Source organism: Callionymus lyra, chromosome 9 (genome assembly GCF_982586985.1).
Source record: "Callionymus lyra chromosome 9, fCalLyr1.hap1.1, whole genome shotgun sequence".
Classification (NCBI taxonomy): domain Eukaryota; kingdom Metazoa; phylum Chordata; class Actinopteri; order Syngnathiformes; family Callionymidae; genus Callionymus; species Callionymus lyra.
In genome coordinates this window covers 14,316,500-14,339,840 of record NC_141826.1, presented here as the reverse complement: position 1 = coordinate 14,339,840, position 23,341 = coordinate 14,316,500, and the positions used below count along the sequence as shown (strand labels likewise).

At 35.7% G+C, this 23,341-nt stretch overlaps 3 protein-coding genes and 2 long non-coding RNA genes across 5 annotated transcripts; 4 read left to right on the top strand and 1 right to left on the bottom strand.

The window, feature by feature from the left end:
* Nucleotides 1-1,345: 1,345 nt before the first annotated feature.
* LOC148071942 (uncharacterized) lies at nt 1,346-16,193 on the top strand. Its single transcript, XM_087798625.1, has 6 exons — nt 1,346-1,481; nt 1,552-1,857; nt 1,926-2,213; nt 15,185-15,298; nt 15,358-15,398; nt 15,465-16,193. The coding sequence occupies exons 1-6, from the start codon at nt 1,346-1,348 to the stop codon at nt 15,585-15,587; spliced, it is 1,008 nt and encodes a 335-aa protein (XP_087654751.1). The 3' UTR covers nt 15,588-16,193.
* LOC148071944 (uncharacterized) lies at nt 6,623-8,524 on the top strand. Its single transcript, XM_087799652.1, has 5 exons — nt 6,623-6,672; nt 6,748-7,068; nt 7,144-7,413; nt 8,267-8,386; nt 8,457-8,524. The coding sequence occupies exons 1-5, from the start codon at nt 6,630-6,632 to the stop codon at nt 8,522-8,524; spliced, it is 822 nt and encodes a 273-aa protein (XP_087655778.1). The 5' UTR covers nt 6,623-6,629.
* LOC148071943 (uncharacterized) lies at nt 10,455-11,917 on the top strand. The gene is made up of 3 exons (XR_015712822.1): nt 10,455-10,573; nt 11,427-11,546; nt 11,614-11,917. It is a non-coding gene; the product is annotated as an uncharacterized LOC148071943 (long non-coding RNA).
* A 1,167-nt stretch (nt 16,194-17,360) lies between the features above and the next one.
* LOC148071941 (uncharacterized) lies at nt 17,361-20,289 on the top strand. Its single transcript, XM_087799110.1, has 6 exons — nt 17,361-17,392; nt 17,459-17,761; nt 17,834-18,112; nt 18,943-19,065; nt 19,132-19,175; nt 19,238-20,289. Exons 1-6 carry the CDS (start codon nt 17,386-17,388, stop codon nt 19,352-19,354), a joined length of 873 nt encoding a protein of 290 aa, XP_087655236.1. The 5' UTR covers nt 17,361-17,385; the 3' UTR covers nt 19,355-20,289.
* A 1,196-nt stretch (nt 20,290-21,485) lies between these two features.
* LOC148071940 (uncharacterized) lies at nt 21,486-22,738 on the bottom strand. Its single transcript, XR_015712834.1, has 3 exons — nt 22,201-22,738; nt 22,074-22,124; nt 21,486-21,578 (listed from the first exon to the last, which is right to left on the bottom strand). It is a non-coding gene; the product is annotated as an uncharacterized LOC148071940 (long non-coding RNA).
* Nucleotides 22,739-23,341: the final 603 nt, after the last annotated feature.

Below are 23,341 nucleotides of genomic sequence, written 5' to 3'. Positions count from 1 at the left end.
TCCGGGACAAATATTGTAATGAAAAGAGTGACATCTAGTGTGCTTTACTACTAGGAACCAGCATCTGCACTTTAGTGTGACATCGTTGGTTCCAGATTTTCATTCCGTCTAGTCATTTTATGAATAAACTAATCAAATAAAAATGTTTATTTATATAGAACCTTTAGGACATACAGTAGTTACAGAGAGCTTTATATATTATATATTTATATTATTAAACAATTTCCCAAAGGAGACCTCCTGACGGATCAATAAAGTTTTACCTTACCTTATATAAACAGACATAAAACAAACCTTATTTAAAATGACGCAGCCCATTAAACGGCAACTAATGTAAAACCCAACTCTCCTGCTCCACTTTATAGAGTTCTCCCCCGTCTGAAATCTTGGCGAACGAGAGGTTACGAGAGCGTAGTCCATTATGACATAATAATGGGCTACACTCCTCCTGCAGCAGCGAATAACGCCCTGCATCTTCTTTCATGCAGAGTGGGCGTTGTTATGGTAAACAAGATACCATCTCCAGAAAATGAGTATTTTCCGTAAGCAGGTCTGACGATCATTTTCTAAAGTAAAGGTTTCAATAAAAATAGAGTTTTATACAAACAGACAGATACTAATGAGAACAATAGACGTCCAAGATCTAGTAAAGAGATACTTAAATCAACATATTAGTTGACCTTTGAAAAAAGCACAATAATAACAATTAAATAGTCCACGGCAATATGATTTCCATGAGGTATTAGAATCTCACATTTGAGTAAAATCCAACAGTAAAAAGAAAACAAAGTGGTATCTTGGTAAGTTTAATTGTAAAGTACCTTTCACAGACCAGGGTCACAAGGTACTTAAACGACAAAACAATACACAGTTGAAAATAAATATGAATTAAAAAACTTCAGAACCTATAAATAAATCCCATTAAGAGTTAAAATGCAACATCACATGAAAACCGAAAACCTGTCAGTCTCACTAATGTTGATGTTCAAAAATATTGTTTAGAAATTGTTCTTTTTATTACCTTGGCTGAAAGAGGAGCTGAGAAAATTTGGTTCACAGGCTCAGTGCAGGGATGAGAGAACCTGAGCCAGTGAAATACAGGAAATAGTCTAAGAATGGATTGTTTTTCTCTAAGTGACGAATCTTAGTCGACTTGAACTATAGATTCTACTTGTGTGAAGCTGCAGCACTAACCACTGCACTCAAGTAAAGATAGTAAGACACGTATTTATAATGATTTATTAGTCTAAGAAACAAAAGCTTCTAAAACTCGTCTCAAGTAGGAAACACATGTTGATGTTTGAGACAAAGAGGTAAAGTTGTACAACTGAGTTTCGACTGTGAAATGAGGAAGTCTGGTTCTGGCTCCTCCCTCTATAGTTCAGAACTTCTTGTCTCGTCTCAGTGCTCTGCAGTGCTCAGAGGAACAACCAGAAGGATGGTGATCATTTTTGTCGTGCTGCTGCTCCTCAACCAAGCATGTGAGTAAACTTTGTTGTCTCACGACTGGAGTGAGTGTTGGAGTGGTTCAACTTTCTCTTCTTCTTTCAGACTGTAGAGAGAGTGTGATCGAGGAGAACAAGAGTGTGAGTCCAGGTGAAGACGTAACGTTGACTTGTGAGCTCAAGTCTTCAACTCGCTTGTATTGGACCAGACTGCTACCAGACAAGTTTCCAGTGTTTTTTAGTTCAAATCCTTACAACCCAAAGTATTATAACATTGAAACAAAAAAAGAAGAAAAAAAATTAGTCATTAATCTCACAAAAGTGAAGAGAGAAGACACTGGTGTTTACGTCTGTGTGGGAGTTGTTGAAGATCTCTGGAATCTTGTTAAACAAACAATCCTCACAGTTGCAGGTAAACTATCTTTTTTTTTAGTTTTACATAGAGATTTGTGATTAAGTGTTTGATTCTCTGACTATCAGAATCTTCTACCACTGCTGTCACTCCAGGATCCTCAGACAGTTCTGACTCTTCTGTCCAGAACCAACAACAAGAAAATGTAACCTCCTGTTTTCCACCTGAGAAGTTTCAATCCAGACCTGGTTCAGTTTACACTGAAGGAAATCATGAGTACGATTGTGGAGACGAGCACGAGGGACAGTCGAGGACCAAATGTGTCTACAGCTTCTTCATGAACATCAGCCTCTCTGACGGTGGAGGATTATGGTCTGTCACCTCATGTGGAGAGAGATCTGATCCTGGACCTGCAGGTAGGAACTCATTTTATGATTTTAAATTCATTATTTGTTTTTATTAATTTGAAGAGTCTGTCTACTGTTAAGCAAGACTATGAATACACTTTTATATACATGAAGAGATGAGATGAAGAAAACAGAGCGTCCTAAAATGATAAAATATTTTAATATTTTGATGGGTTAAATATTTAATAAAAAAAATCTTGGACCTTAATAATATATTTTCCTTTTAAAACAGGCAATCAATTATTTGAATTTCAAGTTTAATTTTAGTAATTTATTCTGCTACATGTTTTTATTAGACGGATATTATTTTGGTTTAGAATCCGTTAATTAATTTATTATTACGACTTAAATGTAGTGAATTTAGAATTTTATTCCAACTTTTTCTCTGTTGTTTTTGCTTGTGAAAGACGAACAATAATCTTTCAGTAAGTCTTAGTTTCACCAAATCTCCGGCAGTTATCAGTTTTTTTTTAAGAAACCTTAAGATAATTTTTCTATAATAAATAATTTAAGACTCCATCAAGATCATGTTTTCTACAAGGCTGCTTTATAAAAAAATTACACTATACAAACATATTTAATTGATTTCTGTTGAATATGCTGAACTTGTTAATGATTTTATTGTTATATTTTACTGTGCAATTATTCCTATTGTAATTATTACTTTTCAATTGTTTGAGCTGTAAAACAAAATGCATAATTAAATTACCTTCTGGAAAGTTGATTCTCCAGATCATTCAAATATTCTCATTATTATTTCATCAATTTTCAACTGTCGATTATGACAGAAAATCAGCTTTTCGAATTTTACGAATTTACATTCATGCAACTTTGTCATGAAATATGTATTAAATAATTCTATTTTATTCCTAACAGGTCATACTTGTGCTTCAGTGACGAACATCATCTCTCTCTCAGTGATGGCAGCAGCTTTGAGCGTTAGTCTGGTGGTCATAATCTTTCTACTGTATTCAAACAAGAAACTGAAGAGTAGGTTTTGCAACATGAGTAACTGTCTTTTGATAATGAAACATTAAAACACTGTCGTTCATTCAGATGCAGCAACAGTGCAAACATCATCAAGCTGTGGTCAACAGGTCAGCTTCTCATTCTCCTCCAACAGATCTGAGTCGTACAGAACCATTGAGTCTGTGTGTCGTCTCTGTTTCAGGATGATTCAGTGATTTACTCGACACCCGTTCATTTGAAGAAGACGCCTCGAGAGAAGAAGAGAGTGAAGACGAGAACAGAAGCGTGTGTGTACGCCTCAGTCAGGACTGACAACTGATAAACTTTTATTTTCCAACTTAATTATTTCTCTTTTTTCCTTCTGATTAATTTGTCTTTTTTAAATAAAGCATTCAACTCCTTTTTGTGGTTTATTCAATTCTTGCAAGTAATGAAGATGTGATAAATAATTTAACAGAACCATGTCATTGTTTAATGATAGCAACTAGTGTGACTTTAATGTGTTATCAATATTTTAACGTGACTCAATAACTAAGTATCAACTAGTGATGGGTTGATGAGGCATCATGAAGCAGCTGATACTGTATCATTCTACACTTTGAAAGGCGACTAGAGGGAACTCTCAGAACAAAAAGATACAACGTTTAATTGAGTTAGTAGAACTAATTTCAAGCAGAGAGTGACATCTAGTGGACTTTCAAAACGGCTGATGCAGTATCATGATGCCTCATCTACCTATTACTAGTATCAGCTTATAAAGCTTCATGAAGCCTCATGATAAGAGTCCACTAATTGTAACACTCTACTCTTAGATTGAGTATTTAACACCCCCCACCCACGCTACTTTTAATTTGAGGCTTCATGAAGTTTCATCATCCCATCCTGTCTCTCTTGTCTCCTGCTCCTCAAATCACGCCCTAGTAGAAGAACTCACATTTCTCCGATCCTTAAATATCTTCGCTGGCTGCCAGTTTCTTTCAGGATCAACTTTAAAATTCTGGTTCTTACTTTCAGAGCTATTCATGTTCAGGCTCCTCCTTACATCAGTGAGCTGATCCAGCCTTACATCCGGGGTCGGGCTTTAAGGTCTGTGGATCAGAATCGGCTGATAGTCGCACATGGTTCAGGACCAGAGGAGAGAAATCCTTCTTCCTCTCCCTCTGCGTTTGATGGATCTACTGACTCTTCAAGAAACATCTCAAGACAATTTTATACGTGCAGACTTTTCCTTGATTTTCTGAGACTCCTGTGTTGGTTGTCTTGACATTTTGAGTATATATCTTATTGTGTATTGTTTTGATTGTTTAAGCACTTTGTGACCCTGGTCTGGAAAAGCGCTCTAAAAATATAAATTACTTACTAACTTACAACACAACTATTTAGTTACATTTTTGAAAATTAATTTTGAGGTTGGTTTCTCGAACCCATGAATATAGGCGTAGCGTTCTTCTCTCACAGTCCCACATATTATCATAAAAGGATTTGACACCAAAATATAGCTTAAAAAAAATGTCAAACCTACTGCAACACCACCAGTTTCCACTGTGAAATCAGGAAGTCTGGTTCTGGCTCCTCCCTCTATAGTTCAGAACTTCTTGTCTCGTCTCAGTGCTCTGCAGTGCTCAGAGGAACAACCAGAAGGATGGTGATCATTTTTGTCGTGCTGCTGCTCCTCAACCAAGCATGTGAGTAAACTTTGTTATCTCACGACTGGAGTGAGTGTTGGAGTGGTTCAACTTTCTCTTCTTCTTTCAGACTGTAGCGAGAGTGTGATCGAGGAGAACAAGAGTGTGAGTCCAGGTGAAGACGTAACGTTGACTTGTGAGCGCAAGTCTTCAAATCCCTTGTATTGGACCAGACTGCTACCAGACAAGTTTCCATTTTTTTTTAGTTCAAATTCTAATGATCGAAATTATTCTCACATTGAAACAAAAAAAACAGGAAATAAATTAATCCTTTCTTTAACAAAAGTGAAGAGAGAATACACTGGTGTTTGCATCTGTGTGGAAGTTGTTGTAGATTTCTGGAAACTTGTTAAACAAACAATCCTCACAGTTGCACGTAAACTATCTTGTTTTTTAATTGAACTTAGAGATTTATGATTATCTGACTATCAGACTCTTCTACCACTGCTGTCACTCCAGGATCCTCAGACAGTTCTGACTCTTCTGTCCAGAACCAACAACAAGTTGCAAATGAAGGGAAGAAAGAACAGAATAGATGAAAATGTGTGACAGGAAACCCCATCTTAACTTCCTGTTGATTGTGTTAGATATTTTCACTTTTTAACGTCGCTTATCTTTAAGAAATACCACAAGTACTTTGCTTGTAATGACTTTTTTAAATTAAGTAAACATCTTATTTACTTAAAATGAACAATATAAACACATATTTATACAGAAAACAAATCTGAATTTCAAGTGAATGCACCAGCTTTTTATTTCCCCTTTAAAATGAAAATACATTTTTAAATCCAAGGATTCTTAAAAGAAAAAATGTATACGTTGCTTTTTGTGTTTGACCAAGACAAACTAAACTAAATATAGTGTAGGGTGGCTGGACTCTGTCTGAGATACAGTGAGGAGCTTCGACGTTCTGGACACACTCAGAGTAGAACCGCTGCTCCTCCAACATGGTGAGAAATCAGTTGAGAAATAGTTTAATGACACCTTGGTGATGTACCATGGGCATGTTCAACTTTGAGGAAGCCCCATTTGAAAGACTGTGTCTCTCATTTTAACTTGGCAGAAAAGGAAGGAAGAGGTCTGGGTCTCTTTGTATCTGTCGCTGCCCCCGGTTTCCCTTTAAATTCTTGTTTTTTTTTTTTTTTTCTCATATGCATTTTGAATGTCTCTGTGTTTGATATCAATGATGTGATTTCATTTTTCAAATAAAAAGCTGTAAAAATACTCGTTTTAATGTGGTTTGATATAATCTACAGTCTAACAAAGAGACCTCTAACAACAAGCAGAGTGAAAGCACAACGTTCATCAACATCAATATAGTTATTGCTAGTCGAGTCCCAGCATGCTTTGCAATGACCTTATAAGCTCCTGTTATATGTTTGCTACAATGGCTACTATGCTAGATGTTGCTACAATATAGCGGGAGATTCTGCCGGCAGCCATGGACTTCATTTGAAACATAAACTGGACCACTTTAAAAAATATATAGATTGCTAAAGCAAAACTATTCAAAGCCAGTTAATACTGGGAAGTACTTGGAAAAACAAAAAGTGTAAATTGAACTGCTAAAATAAGTTCAAAACTAGATACTAAGTATCACAAAGGTGAGAAACTGTTCTGCAGAAGTTCAGTGCCTTTGTTGTGAAGTTTCCACCGACATATGAAAGTCAAGAAGAGACCAATCAGTCCGTCCTGTGACTGGCTCCTCCTCGTAGATCAGTCACTTCTTATCTGGTCTCAGTCTCAACAGAGCTCAGATGAACAAGGAAGGATGTTGATCGAAGCGATCTTGCTGTTGATCTTCAACCAAGCGTGTGAGTAAACTTTATTCTCTCTCTAAAGGAGTTTTAGAGATTTATCTCAGAGTTTTATCTTCTGTCTCTGTTCAGACTGTTACGAAGGTACCATCGTGGAAGAAAAGATTGTGAGTCCTGGTGAAGATGTCAGGTTTGCTTGTGAGCGAAGCTCTGTCCCAAACTTGTTTTGGATCAGACTGGGACGGAACAACTCTCTCAATGTTTTTGGAGGATCAGGATTTAAAAATATAGATCTTTCTCACATTCAAACTGAATACTCAAAAACAGATAGACTCACTCGCCTGAGCCTCCATCTCTCTAAAGTAAAGGCAGACGATACTGCAGTTTTTATCTGTTTGTCAACAACTGGAAACAAATGGAATATTTTGAAGCGTGTAGAGCTGACGGTTAAAGGTGGGTTCATTTTTTATCTTTTAAATCACAAAAAAACAAACACAAAAATAACATTTGTCCTCCTGACATCTGTAGATGCATCTAAACAAGTCAACCCAGAGATCTGTCCTCCTCCCCGCCTAACTCGAGACAATGTAACCTCCTGTTTTCCACCTGAGAAGTTTCAATCCAGGCGTGGTTCAGTTTACACTGAAGGAAATCATGAGTACGATTGTGAAGACGAGCACGAGGGACAGTCGAGGATCAAATGTGTCTACAGCTTCTTCATGAACATCAGCCTCTCTGACGGTGGAGGATTATGGTCTGTCACCTCATGTGGAGAGAGATCTGATCCTGGACCTGCAGGTAAGAATTTAAATAACTATTTTTAAATCAACATATTAACCGCTTATATTTGAATACAATGTTTAAATTTCCGACTCATCCCAAAATAAATTATAAATAATTATTATTACCTTTTTTATAATATGAAATGAAGATAAATATCGATTCACAGTTTCGTCTTTCTCCATAATTTATACATTTATTTTATTTTAATTATATTTATTGTGTTTAATATAATCATTTTAACGTATTTTTAATTGAATAACGGAGCAATGACATAATGAAATAGTGAAATTAATTTGCAAATATTTCCACAAAATGTTTTTTATTTTTTTATTTGATATATTGCTTAAATTTAACTCATTCATTATTTCACTGCAATGAATATTACAATGTGAATAATAAACAAATGTCATTCTTGTATTTAAAATTAAATCTCAGCTCATAGACTCATTATTTTGATTTTTGTATAATATATTTAATATATGTATGTATTGCTAGTATTCCATCATTAGGGTGAAGCCTTTCCCAGATCCTTAGGGTGAGAGGCATGAGGCACCTTGCACATGTCACAAAGACAAACAACTATTCATATAAAAACTCTCACCTTTGGGCAAGTCAGAGTGCCAACACAGAAAGGATGCAGATTGCCTCAAGTTGGAATCTAACCGGCAACCTTCTTGCAGTGAGGCGGTAGAGTTAGCTACGTCTCTTTATATGACATCATTAGTGATGATTGCACTAAACTTGACCGGTTTGTGTTTCATTAAGAAATTAAATAATGAAAGTGTTGATGCTTGTTTCACTCATTGATCAAATAAACCATGAATTTAAGATATAAATATTTAATTTCAACTGTTTTACTTCTTAACAGCAGACAAGAGCGAGACAAGTAGAAACATCATTTATTTAGGAGCAGCTGCTGCTGTAACCAATCTTCTTATTTTGATGTTGATTCTGGTTTGTGTGACCAACAACACAGAACAAACTAGTGGTAAGAAACAAAGTCACAGTTGAATGTAAAAGGAGTCATTTCTTAACATCTTTTTTTTGTCTTTCCTTAGATCTAGAAATGATCAGTCATGTGATGTACACGGTCTGCAGTGACAAGAATGCTGTGCAAATGAAGTGAAGAAAGAACAGACCACAGCAGGAATAGATGAAAATGTGTGACAGGAAACCTCATCTTAACTTCCTGTTGATTGTGTTAGCAATGTTCACTTCTTAGCGTCTCTTATCTTTAAGAAATACCACAAGTACTTTGCTTGAATTAACTTTTTAAAATTAAGTAAACACCCTTTTTACTTAAAATGAACAATATAAACCCATATTTATACAAAAAAAAATCTGAATTTATAGTTAATGCACCAGCTTTTTATTTCCCCTTTGAAATGCAAATACATTTTTTAAATCCGAGGATTCTTAAAAGAAAAAATGTATACGTTGCTTTTTGTGTTTGATCAAGATAAACTAAACTAAATATAGTGTAAGATGGCTGGACTCTCTCTGAGATACAGTGAGGAGCTTCGCATTCTGGACACACTTGTAGAACCGCTGCTCCTCCAACATGGGGAGAAATAGTTTTATGACACCTTGGTGATGTACCATGGGCCTGTCCAACTGTGAGGAAGCCAAGGGTCCGACCTGTAACACATTTTAAAGACTGTCTCTCTCATTTTAACTTGGCAGAAAAGGAAGGAAGAGCTCTGGGTCTCTCTGTATCAGTCGCTGCCCCTGATTTCCCTTTAAATACTTGTTTTTTAGTTTTTTCTTGTATGCATTTTGAATGTATCTGTGTTGGATATCAATTATGTGATTTCATTTTTTAAATAAAAAACTGTAAAAAAAATACTCGGTTTAACGTGGTTTAATATAATCTACAGTCTAACAAAGAGACCTCTAACAACAAGCAGAGTGAAAGCACAACATTCATCAACGTCAATATAGTTATTGCTGGTCGAGTCCCAGCATGCTTTGCAATGACCTTATAAGCTCCTGTTATATGTTTACTACAATAGCTACTATGCTAGATGTTGCTAGAATATAGCGGGAGGTTCTGCCAGCAGCCAGGGACTTCATTTGAAACATAAACTGGACCACTTTCTAAACATATAAATTGCTAAAGCAAAACTATTCAAAGCCAGTTAATACTGGGAAGTACTTGGAAAAACAAAAAGTGTAAATTGAACTGCTAAAATAAGTTTAAAACCAGACACTAAGTATCACAAAGGTGAGAAACTGTTCTGCAGAAGTTCAGTGCCTTTGTTGTGAAGTTTCCACCGACATATGAAAGTCAAGAAGAGACCAATCAGTCCGTCCTGTGACTGGCTCCTCCTCGTAGATCAGTCACTTCTTATCTGGTCTCAGTCTCAACAGAGCTCAGATGAACAAGGAAGGATGTTGATCGAAGCGATCTTGCTGTTGATCTTCAACCAAGCGTGTGAGTAAACTTTATTCTCTCTCTAAAGGAGTTTTAGAAATTTATCTCAGAGTTTTATCTTCTGTCTCTGTTCAGACTGTTACGAAGGTACCATCGTGGAAGAAAAGATTGTGAGTCCTGGTGAAGATGTCAGGTTTGCTTGTGAGCGAAGTAATGTCCCAAACTTGGTTTGGATCAGACTGGGACGGAACAACTCTCTCAATGTTTTTGGAGGATCAGGATTTAAAAATATTGATCTTTCTCACATTCAAACTGAATCCTTAAAAACAGATAGACTCACTCGCCTGAGCCTCCATCTCTCTAAAGTAAAGGCAGACGATACTGCAGTTTTTATCTGTTTGTCAACAACTGGAAACAAATGGAATATTTGGAAGCGTGTAGAGCTGACAGTTATAGGTGGGTTCATTTTTCATCTTTTAAATCACAAAAAAACAAACACAAAAATAACATTTGTCCTCCTGACATCTGTAGATGCATCTAAACAAGTCAACCCAGAGATCTGTCCTCCTCCCCGCCTAACTCGAGACAATGTAACCTCCTGTTTTCCACCTGAGAAGTTTCAATCCAGACCTGGTTCAGTTTACACTGAAGGAAATCATGAGTACGATTGTGGAGACGAGAACGAGGGACAGTCGAGGATCAAATGTGTCTACAGCTTCTTCATGAACATCAGCCTCTCTGACGGTGGAGGATTATGGTCTGTCACCTCATGTGGAGAGAGATCTGATCCTGGACCTGCAGGTAAGAATTTAAATAACTATTTTTAAATCAACATATTAACCACTTATATTTGAATACAATGTTTAAATTTCCGACTCATCCCAAAATAAATTATAAATAATTATTATTACCTTTTTTATAATATGAAATGAAGATAAATATCGATTCACAGTTTCGTCTTTCTCCATAATTTATACATTTATTTTATTTTAATTATATTGATTGTGTTTAATATAATCATTTTAACGTATTTTTAATTGAATAACGGAGCAATGACATAATGAAATAGTGAAATTAATTTGCAAATATTTCCACAAAATGTTTTTTATTTTTTTATTTGATATATTGCTTAAATTTAACTAATTCATTATTTCACTGCAATGAATATTACAATGTGAATAATAAACAAATGTCATTCTTGTATTTAAAATTAAATCTCAGCTCATAGACTCATTATTTTGATTTTTGTATAATATATTTAATATATGTATGTATTGCTAGTATTCCATCATTAGGGTCAAGCCTTTCCCAGATCCTTAGGGTGAGAGGCATGAGGCACCTTGCACATGTCACAAAGACAAACAACTATTCATATAAAAACTCTCACCTTTGGGCAAGTCAGAGTACCAACACAGAAAGGATGCAGATTGCCTTAAGTTGGAATCTAACCGGCAACCTTCTTGCAGTGAGGCGGTAGAGTTAGCTACGTCTCTTTATATGACATCATTAGTGATGATTTCACTAAACTTGACCGGTTTGTGTTTCATTAAGAAATTAAATAATGAAAGTGTTGATGCTTGTTTCACTCATTGATCAAATAAACCATGAATTTAAGATATAAATATTTAATTTCAACTGTTTTACTTCTTAACAGCAGACAAGAGCGAGACAAGTAGAAACATCATTTATTTAGGAGCAGCTGCTGCTGTAACCAATCTTCTTATTTTGATGTTGATTCTGGTTTGTGTGACCAACAACACAGAACAAACTAGTGGTAAGAAACAAAGTCACAGTTGAATGTAAAAGTCATGTCTTAACATCTTTTTGTTGTCTTTCCTTAGATCTAGAAATGATCAGTCATGTGATGTACACGGTCTGCAGTGACAAGAATGCTGTGCAAATGAAGGGAAGAAAGAACAGAATAGATGAAAATGTGTGACAGGAAACCTCATCTTAACTTCCTGTTGATTGTATTAGAAATGTTCACTTCTTAGCGTCTCTTATCTTTAAGAAATACCACAAGTACTTTGCTTGAATTGACTTTTTAAAATTAAGTAAACACCTTTTTTACTTAAAATGAACAATATAAACACATATTTATACAAAAAAAAATCTGAATTTCAAGTGAATGCACCAGCTTTTTATTTCCCCTTTAAAATGCAAATTATTTTTTAAACCCAAGGATCCCTAAAATAAAAAATGTATATGTTGTTTTTTGTGTTTGACCAAGATAAACTAAACTAAATATAGTGTAGGGTGGCTGGACTCTCTCTGAGATACAGTGAGGAGCTTCGCGTTCTGGACACACTCAGAGTAGAACCGCTGCTCCTCCAACATGGTGAGAAATAGTTTAATGACACCTTGGTGATGTACCATGTTCAACTGTGAGGAAGCCAAGGGTCCGACCTGTAACACATTCAAAAGACTGTGTCTCTCATTTGACCTGGCAGAAAAGGAAGGAAGAGGTCTGGGTCTCTTTGTATCTGTCGCTGCCCCCGGTTTCCCTTTTTAATTCTTTTTTTTTTTTTTTTCTCATATGCATTTTGAATGTATCTGTGTTTGATATCAATGATGTGATTTAATTTTTCCAATAAAAAAACTGTAAAAAATACTTGGTTTAACGTGGTTTGATTTAATCTACAGTCTAACAAAGAGACCTCTAACAACAAGCAGAGTGAAAGCACAACGTTCATCAACATCAATATAGTTATTGCTGGTCGAGTCCCAGCATGCTTTGCAATGACCTAATAAGGTCCTGTTATATGTTTGCTACAATGGCTACTATGCTAGATGTTGCTAGAATATAGCGGGAGGTTCTGCTGGCAGCCAGGGACTTAATTTGAAACATAAACTGGACCACTTTTAAAAATATATAAATTGATAAAGCAAAACTATTCAAAGCCAGTTATTACTGGGAAGTACTTGGAAAAACAAAAAGTGTAAATTGAACTGCTAAAATAAGTTCAAAACCAGATACTTAGTATCACAAAGGTGAGAAACCGTTCTGCAGAAGTTCAGTGCCTTTGATGTGAAGTTTCCACCGACATATGAAAGTCAAGAAGTCCGTCCTGTGACTGGCTCCTCCTCGTAGATCAGTCACTTCTTATCTGGTCTCAGTCTCAACAGAGCTCAGATGAACAAGGAAGGATGTTGATCGAAGCGATCTTGCTGTTGATCTTCAACCAAGTGTGTGAGTAAACTTTATTCTCTCTCTAACGGAGTTTTAGAGATTTATCTCAGAGTTCTCTCTTCTGTCTCTGTTCAGACTGTAACATAGGTACCATCGTGGAAGAAAAGATTGTGAGTCCTGGTGAAGATGTCAGGTTTGCTTGTAACCGAAGTTTTGTCCCAAACTTGGTTTGGATCAGATTGGGACGGAACAACTCTCTCAATGTTTTTGGAGGATCAGGATTTAAAAATATAAATCTTTCTCACATTAAAACTGAATTCTTAAAACAAGATAAACTCTCTAACTTGAGCCTCCATCTCTCTAAAGTAAAGGCAGACGATACTGCAGTTTTTATCTGTTTGTCAACAACTGGAAACAAATGGAATATTTGGAAGCGTGTAGAGCTGATGGTTAAAGGTGGGTTCATTTTTCATCTTTTAAATCACAAAAAACAAACACAAAAATAACATTTGTCCTCCTGACATCTGTAGATGCATCTAAACAAGTCAACCCAGAGATCTGTCCTCCTCCCCGCCTAACTCGAGACAATGTAACCTCCTGTTTTCCACCTGAGAAGTTTCAATCCAGACCTGGTTCAGTTTACACTGAAGGAACTCATGAGTACGATTGTGGAGACGAGCACGAGGGACAGTCGAGGACCAAATGTGTCTACAGCTTCTTCATGAACATCAGCCTCTCTGGAGGATTATGGTCTGTCACCTCATGTGGAGTGAGATCTGATCCTGGACCTGCAGGTAGGACTTAATTTCATCTTTGATGTTAGTGACATTTGTCAGAGCAGATTTAATTTCTGTCTACACTTAATTAAATATGTCCCTATTGAACATTTTTGGATTTGTTGACAATTATAAATCACTCAAAAAGTAACTAGATTAGCCTGGTCAAGATTCTTATTTTCTGTGAGATCTTGCCGCGGCGGCATCCACACTCCATTGAATAAATCCTTCTAGTGCCGCACAGCTTCATCTTTTTGATCGGCTGCTCAGCTCAATTTTTGAAAAAAAAAAAAAAATAACTAGGTGTTTACATATTATAACTGGACATTTATTTAATCTAGTCCATATATTTCCTTTTATTTTCTTATTTTAAATTCCATACTATACTTTTTACAATTACAAACATGTTAACACAGCTTTTTTCAAATGTAAACGTGCGTTGTGTAATTTATTTATTACAGCGCTATATCATTTTAAATACTTTTTCAAATCAAGACGTGGCGCGTTTCTTTCTATTGGTATTTTTTTTCTAAATTATTTTTTTTTACTTTAAAACAAAGGTTTTGCCATTTATTTTATAATTATTATATATTCATTTATAATTGTGTAAACATGTAATTTGGATATTTTAATTATGATATTTTTTTATTCAATGATCATACACATGTTCAAACTGTATTTATATATTTATATATTTAATTAATTGTACGTATGTGAGGGGTTGATACATTAAACCTTTATTACCAAAACAGTTATAGTTCTGCTACTTTTTCTTTTTATCAAAGCATCCTAACAATCATAACCTGACAGCTGAGATGACAACAAATAAAATGCACAAATAGAAAAAAAGCCACTTTAAAGGTCATAGAGAAGGTTTCCCGACAATGTGTGTTTTTCTTGCAGTGACCTTCAATCAGAAGGTCACTTTGGTTGAAAAAAAAAAACAAACATGAGGCATCAAATTTTTTTTCTGAATTAGTCAAAGCACATGTGTCAAACTACAGGAGCAGCAGCAAAATCTCACAAAACAGGACAACATGAATGATAATGAGATTTAACTTTCAAAAGAACATCAGTAATCTAAAGGCTGATAGATGTTGGATGATTTCAGTTCTTTTGTTGTATAATATTTCTGTTCTCACTTTGTCTGTTGGTGTTATGTCCTGGCCATTAACAGTTTTTTAAATGTGTAGGTATTTTTAAATGTGTATTTCTTTATATTGTTAAAGCACTTGTGACCTTAGTCTAGAAAGGCGCTTTACAAATAACTCTTACTTACCTTGATCATCCATGAACATTGTTGTCAACACATACATTGTATACAATATCTTAAAATGTGGATTATTTCTGTCGAGAAACTGAGAAGGACATAAATAAAGCTGTATATGAATTAAGCTAGTAGGTCTAAGAAACTTGAGGGCAAAATATTTATTAAAAAAAATGTTCATGAAGTTGTTTCCAGCAGAGAAAATAAACCAGATGTTTCTGCTTATTTTCCTTCAACAGAAAAGTTTTCTGGTCAACTGACGAACACCATTGTATCTCTTACATTGGGGGCTGCATTGATCTTAAGCCTGGTGGTCATAATCTTCCTTCTTCACTCAAAAAAGAAGCTAACAAGTAAGCGTTTCTGCTCCTGCAAGAAACCACCGTCTTCATCATGTTGAATTCGCTTTCAGATGCAGCAGCTTTGCAAGCAGAGACCGACCAAAACCATGAGGTAAGAGTCAGTATTGCTAAAAAAAAGAAGAAAAAAAAAGATTTCAATGTCATGTCCTTCTTTCAGGCTGATTCTGTGACGTACTCAACTCCAACACATTTTAGGAATCGGCCTAGGGATAAGAGAACACGGAACGTCAGGCCACAGGAAGAGCAATGCATCTACACGTCAGTCAGAACCAACCACTGATGAAATATAATTGAGGTCAAACATTGCATGTGGTGTCGCAGAGAAGAATCAAATAATTTTCAAGTCAATTCGATAGACTTTTTTTTTTAAGTTTCGTGAGATGGAAAGGTTTGAGCCCTGTCGTTCTATTTCTCTTGAAGCCTTTAGACAGCGAAAACAGGATGTGGCTCAACGTCAAAGCCTCAAGTGAAGCGTTAGAACATGTTTTCAACAACCAAAGTGGTTTTTTTTAAATAGTGAAGCACGACCATAATTAACACAAAACCGTTTTCCTTGTCCAAACATATGCAGTTTCCGGTTATATACGGACACGATGAAGGTAGGTCATTTTTAGCTGACTAACATGTTTAGTAGCATGAAAGAAAAAGTCTTTCACAGAAGAAGTGGATTAGAATTACTGAGAAATGTAACCCGTTTCCTCAAATCCACGTGGTCACAACTAGAAAAAAACATGGCAACCGCAAAGTGCTGCAGTTTTGTAGAGAAGGTTTCAAAGTGAGAACACTTTGAGCCATTGTGTCAATCTATTAATGTTATTTTCTTTTTCACTTCCTGCATGCTTATAAAGCTAATATCAAAGAGTAGACTTTTCTTCTCTAAGTTCATTTTTTTTTTACACTGATATTGTATGGCTTCTAATAAACTGTTTTGTTCAAATGCTACTTGTTGCTTTTTTTCATCTATGTATTTCTTTTCGATCCAGAAAAGGCCAACTTGCTTGTCTTTTATCCACTGGGTTTCATGAGATGAGTCTTGTGAAATTGAAGTTAAAAAAAAGAAAAATTATAACTGGAGTATAAACTTAATTAGTTCAAAATCCATCTATCCAAGTCTAGTTCTATGTTTTGAGCTTTGAACTTTTTTTTAGTATCTTTTTAGGATTTTATTTTTCTTTTTATCTTTTTTTTTTAATTTCCTAACTTTTTCTTGCCTTGTTTCGTGATTGGTTTTCTAAATAAATCTTCATTGCATCAAAACTATAATTTACTCTAAACTCTGAGGTGGCAGTCATCCTCACCATGTCTGCATTCTCTTCTTCAGCTCCCCTGATCTTTATTATTTCATCACATGTGTATTTTGTCTTGCTGCTGATGACCTTCAATCGTCTTCTCAAACATAATCACCCATGGAGTCTCGCTTACCCTGTCTATCAGTCTGTCCTATCATCTCCATCCCTCGTTCTCACCTTGAACCAAAACCACATACTGTGTACCCGTCCTCATACATGTTCTGCGCCACCACTACTTGAACCTCATCGTCTTTCCCTAAACTCCAGAAGACACAACTGAGGACATTCATCTCCAGAATAAAATCTTTAGTGCTGCTCATTGTTGCACCTGTGTTGTTCTCGGTGTTGTCTTGATCTTTAAAGTATGTACATGCATGTTTTTTGGGTATTGTTTTGATTGTTTAAGCGCTTTGTGACCATGGTCTCGAAAAGCGCTATATAAATGAATATTACTTACTTACTTACTTACTTACATCTTCATGGTGTGACTCACCAAATCCAAAGGTCTTAGCTCCTCTCTCTGAGTTGAACTTTTGATAAAAACTACAGAGGTTAAAAACATGTCTAGCCTTCAAAAAACTGCTCCCCCTCGCTCATGTAGGCATTTGCTGTGGTGCGGTCTTGGTCTATGTTTGGACGTGTCGACTCTAGTGTCCCACGAACCAATCAGAATTCTATAAAAATAAACGCCCACTCTCGATGAGCGTTTTCATTTCCTCTTTTCCTCATAATCATATCAGTACTGAGAGTGAAGAGATGAAAGTTTTGACTCTGCTGCTGTTTCTTGAAATGAAAGGTACGTTTTATTTAACTCTCTGAAATAAAAAACCGATGTGTAAGTCTGATATATTTGTGTTTTCAGGCTGCGTTGGAACCATTGAAACAAAAGAAGCGTTCACTGGGGATGATGTTCAACTCGTTTGTCCGATGACGTCAAGTCAGTTTGCCTGGTTGAGAATGGTTCCTGAGAGCTTTCCTGATGTGTTTGTCCTACAGAGCTCTCATGCGCCTCAGAAGTTTTTCCACATAACTGTCATCAAAAAGGAGAAAGACCTGATCCTGGAGCTTAAAAGAGTTAGTAAAAATGACTCTGCCGTTTATATCTGTCTGAAAGTCATTGGAAAAAGCTGGACTTTCTCAAAACAAGTAAAGCTGGTGGTTACAGGTAAGGATGATTTAATATCAAACAAAAACCCTATTTTTTTCCATCAAAATTTCTACTTTCTTTCTCCTTAAGATCCCTTTGTCAGTCAGTCCACTCCAGTGACCACAGTTTCGAGCCCAATCACCCAACGGATGGATTTCATCTCCTGTTTTCCACCTGGAAAGTTTCGGTCCAACCCCAGTCTTGTTTACACCGAAGGAATTCATGTGGACATTTGTGAAGATGATCTCTGGGGACATGAGGAGAAAAAATGCATCTACAACTTCCTCATGAATATCAGCCTTTTTAACACCACCAATGGGTCTTTGTGCGGAGAAGGGTCAAGTGGAATGTCTGAGCACGAGACTTCAGGTACTGATTTCTATCACAAGTTTATCATACATTATATCTTATAATTATACTAGTTTTATCTCCATTTTTTTTGTTCATTATTATTATTATGATATTATGATTCTATGGATTAACATGAAACGATTTAGGTTGTAAAATGGAAAGAAAATCTTCATGGATTATGATTAGGGTTGTAAATGCTTTAATATAATTTTTTTTTACATGAGTACAAAAGAAAGAACAAAAAAAAACATGTTTTTATAAATATTTGTTTACATAATCAATTTCATTAGAAATGTACCTTAGTTTGTTATGGAGCTTTTAATTTTTATTGGGAAGTGTGAGTTCTCCAATGGATGCAGGCATCAAAGAATTAAGACTCTTTTTTTTTGTTCAACTTAAGCCGGCAGTATAAAGATTAAAATAAATGGTAAAAACAGCCAAAAAAGCGAGATGGAATTAATAAATTTGCTCTTGGGCTGACTTAACAGGAAGTTCTTATGAGGCCCCTCAACTGGCTCCTCTAATCTAATCTAATCTATTGAGGGAGTAGAAACTCTACGTTGTGCCCCTCCCAGAGTCTAATGCAAGACCCCAGGTTATAGTAGGAAGTCAACCAAGACTCATACAGTAAATCTTAGTCATGAGAGTAACAAAGATATTTCCGGAGTGACTCATCAACAACTCAAAAAATGTGTCCATTGGATGGAAAAACACAATTGACAAATAATAAATTACAATAAAGATAACGTATTACAAGTTTTGGATTTGAGACATATTGTCAAGAAAAAAAAGTCAAAAGTCATTATCCTTTTAAAATAACTTTGAGGTCATTTGATTTCCTCTCACAGCAGGTTTGTGTGAAGCGACAAAACGGAACAGAATTAATGTCCTCATGGGCGTCGCTTTGACCATCAGCCTGATGTTCATCTTGTTTCTGCTTCATTCTATCAAGAAACTGAAGAGTCAGTCCGGTAAGTGGTAGGAAAAACAAACCCTAATTTTAGTATTTTAAAAAATGAATAATTTCTCTTCATTAGGCAGGATTACGCTTCAAGATAACAATGATGTCCTCCATCAATCTGTAAGTCTATTTTCTAGTCTGAAAATTGTATTAATAATCACCATTGATTATTTTTCCATCAGACCCATTCTTTGATATATGCTTCAAACCTGAGGTTTGAAAAGAGAGCTGACAGACCACAAGAAGAGCAAGACCACGAGGAGGAGACGTGCGTTTACGCTTCTGTGATGAAGCGTTGATTCAGAAGTTATTTCTCCAGGTTTAAACAACCTCTCCAATCTTTGTGTCTTTTATCTTGAAATCAGTTCAGCACACGCCCGCAGAGGTTTCGGAGTAGATGCAATCCTGTGTTTTCTGCTTTCTCTTTGATTTCCTCATTGGAAAATTCAGAGCTGCATAGTGGACTGATTCACCATCCTGTGAATGATGGAAGAGAGATTGAAGTCAAAGTCCTCAATGAGATAACTCAAAAATATATTATTTAACTGACCTTAAGTTCTCATTTAATGGTATATAAGTTTATTTTGGATTAATTTCATTCAAATGTCCCCAATATTCATCATAAAATATTAACAGATTTAGTTAAATGTTTATATTTATCCTGAAATACTATGAAATACTCAAAAAGACCAAGAAACAACAACAAAGTAACAATTGAAAATACAGTTGAAGTAATACTGATTTTTTTTTAAGTTAGCTGTCAAAATATCCTACATCATTTTTTCTTAATCCATTTATTTTGATAAAAACTTAAAAACATCCGAATACCTCCATACTGCTCGTCTGTAATGTCCATATTATATTGAAGCCCCGACAAGAGGAATTGTTAAAAAAAAAAGTAATATGTCTGTATGTTTTAAGCTTGTAAATGTTGCGCTTGCAATGTGTTTAAATAAGGAGACACTGGCAGCTTCCTCTACAAAAAGACTTAAAATATAGACTTGTTTAAGTTTTTTAGAAACAATTCCTACAATTGGTATTTGTAACTCCGAAAGGTTATATATAAATTCATATATATCAGAATAATTGTATCATCATCATCATCATCATCATCATCATCATCATCATCATCATCATCATCATCATCATCATCATCATCATCATCATCATCATCATCATCTTTGGCGTGTTACTGTTCCTTTAAGAGTTACAGCTGATAATGGTGAAGAGAATATGGTTTTTATTCTCATGCTCCTATTCGTTATATCCAGCAGTGACAGTTTTTGTTTAATAAAGTCAAACTGAAAGGAAAAAGCTGCTTTTTTTTTAATGCACCATTGGCAAACGCTCAAAACATTTGCATTAAATACCCACATTTATTCTGACACTTATTTTTTAAAACCTCAGTGAGCGTCATCAGAAGGCTCAAAGAGCTACATAATAGGCTCTGGAGCCACAGTTGCCAATCCAAACCAAAAAGTTGCTTCAGACTGAACAAACCAAAGCCCTTCTTGTTGTGAGGTGTGTATTGGTTTCATTTATTACTGAGTGAATAATAAACTCACCTCGCATTGTGTCTGGTCAGTGGTCTCAAATGGAGCTCTAGCCGATCGTCCTTCTGTTAATACATTCAAAATATTGAAATTATTAGGTGTTTTACAACTGTTATGTTACAATAAGATTATACATTTTAGTGTAAGGAGGAGCTGAAATGTCAGAGAAGCATGAGGTCTGACCATGGACTGTATAAAACTTGGACTTTGTATCAGCAACATCACCCCCTGAAAGGCTTTAGAAGGCAATTAGAAATAGTCGCCATTTTGAAAATTCAATCTTTCAGTTACGGAAATCTCCAGTTTGGGTAGGTTTTTTTCATTGAAAAAAGGTGGATTTCTTTTCTGAGATCTTTTCACAAAATCCAAGGGATCATGAACTTTGATTTAGCAGATTTTTCCCCCTTTTTTAGGGACGTTGAATTTTGGCCATTTTTCATCTTCTTGTAATGAAAAGAAGGTTAATTGTTTTCCTTTTCTTTAGACATCAGTAAACATTTGGGCAACATTTATTTGTGTTTAAATCATCCACGGAATAATAACCTTTGGTTTTGTGGAATTTTTTCCAATGAAAAAAGGCTCTATAGTTTTTGCTTTTTTAGACATTAGACAATCCAGATTTCAACATTTTTGGGGGCTATTTTATCCACTCTCAGAGATGTTGATTTTGGGGCATTTTTTCTAATGAAAAAAGGTAAATTTTTCCTGTTTTTTGGAGACTTTAGAAAATCACATTTTCAAAACTTGTGCAACATTTATTTTGTTCACATTGTTCGCGGGATCATGAAAAATTGATTGTATTTTTGACTGGTGAACAGAAATATAATCAAAGTAAAAGTAAAACTTTAAAGTAAATGCAAAGACAGCCTACCTTTGCAAACTCTTCCGGAAACAACCAAAGCTGCTATTCCTCCCAAGCTAATTGCCAACAGTACTCCAAGCACAATAGTCATTATTTGAGGTCCACATGCTGTGAGAGAGAGAGAAAAACAAAAACTCAAATGAATCATTTAATGGCAAGAACAAATCACTTAATAAAATTAAAATTCTATTTTGCGAAGCGATGTGAAAACATTGCCTCATATTATGTCAATGTTGAGGCAGAACTTTCCTACCTCAAAGTTTCAAGTTAACAGGAAACGACAAAACAAATTGAAACTGAGCTCACTAGCTGTGAATGTGCAGAGATGCTTCGATGGAAACTTTTCCCCATGTTTCCAATAAAATGTATGTACAATTTCAAATGATACATGCATCGGTAAATTTTTAGTAGTTTATACTAGTCTTATAGGTTTCATGGAAAACCAACAAGTCCTTCTATTAAATACAAAAAAAAAATCAAAATGTAAATATTTATTTGTGGATAATTATTACTGACTTTAAAACATTGTTTTAATATCGTAGAGCATATCACCTTTTAAAAAAAAATGTCTTAAAATGTTTTTCTTTAAAGCGCGATACATACCAGCCTCTACAATGGTCCCCTGTTCAACATGGTAACGCTTCTTTTGTCTGTCTGTGTCAATCGCAAGGATAAAGTGACTGGTTAGAATCATTCAATGTTATTATTAGAAAAAAAAAGAGATTCTTACCGACAATCTTTAAATCAGTCTTGTTGACAAATGTGCTTACAACCGACTCTTCAGTTTCACAGAAATATGTTCCTTCATCATCCTGTGTCACATTTGAGATTGTGAGACGATACAAATCCTTCCATTTTGTGAAGTTTAGTCTTGAGTCAACAAACTCAGGAGTAAGTTTTACATCCTTATAAGATCCTTTCACAATTGTCTGAGGCATAAATCCAAAGCGGAGCCTGTGCCACAAGAACCTGTGCCACCTGGACCTGTGTTCCGAATCAGCAGCACAAAGCAGTGTTACGTCTTTCCCGACTCTAGCCCTGATGACAGAGCTTTTTTGTGGAGTCTGGCTCTGTGTCAGAGCTGCAGGAAATGTCCAGAGGAGAATAAGAGCTGCCAGCGTCGCAAACATCATGCCTCGAGATCCTGTCGTGCTCTGAAGACTTGGAGAGAATGATGAAGCTTTTGACTGTCAGACTCTACATGATTGGCTGATCTGTAGAAATATACTTCCTGTGTAATCAACAGGCTGATTCTGTGACGTACTCAACTCCGACGAATTTTAGGAATCGGCCTAGAGATAAGAGAACACGGAACATCAGGCCACAGGAAGAGCAATGCATCTACACGTCAGTCAGAACCAACCACTGATGAAATATTGAGGTCAAAGACTGCATGTGGTGTCGCGGAGAAGAATCAAATAATTTTCAAGTCAATTCGATAGACTTTTTTTTTTAAGTTTTGTGAGATGGAAAGGTTTGAGCCCTGTGGTTCTATTTCTCTTGAAGCCTTTAGACAGCGAAAACAGGATGTGGCTCAACATCAAAGCCTCAAGTGAAGCGTTAGAAGATGTTTGAACAGCCATAGTGTTTTTTAAATAGTGAAGCACGACCATAATTGTCACAAAACCGTTTTTCTTGTCTAAACATATGCAGTTTCCGGTTATATATGGACACTTTGGAGGTAGGTCGCTTTTAGCTGACTAACATGTTTAGTACCATAAATTAAAAACTCTTTCACAGAAGAAGTTGATTAGAATTACTGAGAAATGTAACCCGTTTCCTCAAATCCACGTGGTCACAACTAGAAAAAAACATGGCAACCGCAAAGTGCTGCAGTTTTGTAGAGAAGGTTTCAAAGTGAGAACACTTTG

Coding starts and splice junctions, on each gene's coding strand:
- LOC148071942 (XM_087798625.1), top strand. CDS start 1,346: ATGAGGAAGTCTGGTTCTGGCTCCTCCCTCTATAGTTCAGAACTTCTT. Junction 15,299..15,357: donor CTCAAAAAAGAAGCTAACAA/GTAAGCGTTTCT, acceptor ATTCGCTTTCAG/ATGCAGCAGCTTTGCAAGCA. Junction 15,399..15,464: donor AGACCGACCAAAACCATGAG/GTAAGAGTCAGT, acceptor TCCTTCTTTCAG/GCTGATTCTGTGACGTACTC.
- LOC148071944 (XM_087799652.1), top strand. CDS start 6,630: ATGTTGATCGAAGCGATCTTGCTGTTGATCTTCAACCAAGCGT. Junction 7,414..8,266: donor ATCTGATCCTGGACCTGCAG/GTAAGAATTTAA, acceptor ACTTCTTAACAG/CAGACAAGAGCGAGACAAGT. Junction 8,387..8,456: donor CAACACAGAACAAACTAGTG/GTAAGAAACAAA, acceptor GTCTTTCCTTAG/ATCTAGAAATGATCAGTCAT.
- LOC148071941 (XM_087799110.1), top strand. Junction 18,113..18,942: donor GTCTGAGCACGAGACTTCAG/GTACTGATTTCT, acceptor TTCCTCTCACAG/CAGGTTTGTGTGAAGCGACA. Junction 19,066..19,131: donor GAAACTGAAGAGTCAGTCCG/GTAAGTGGTAGG, acceptor TCTCTTCATTAG/GCAGGATTACGCTTCAAGAT.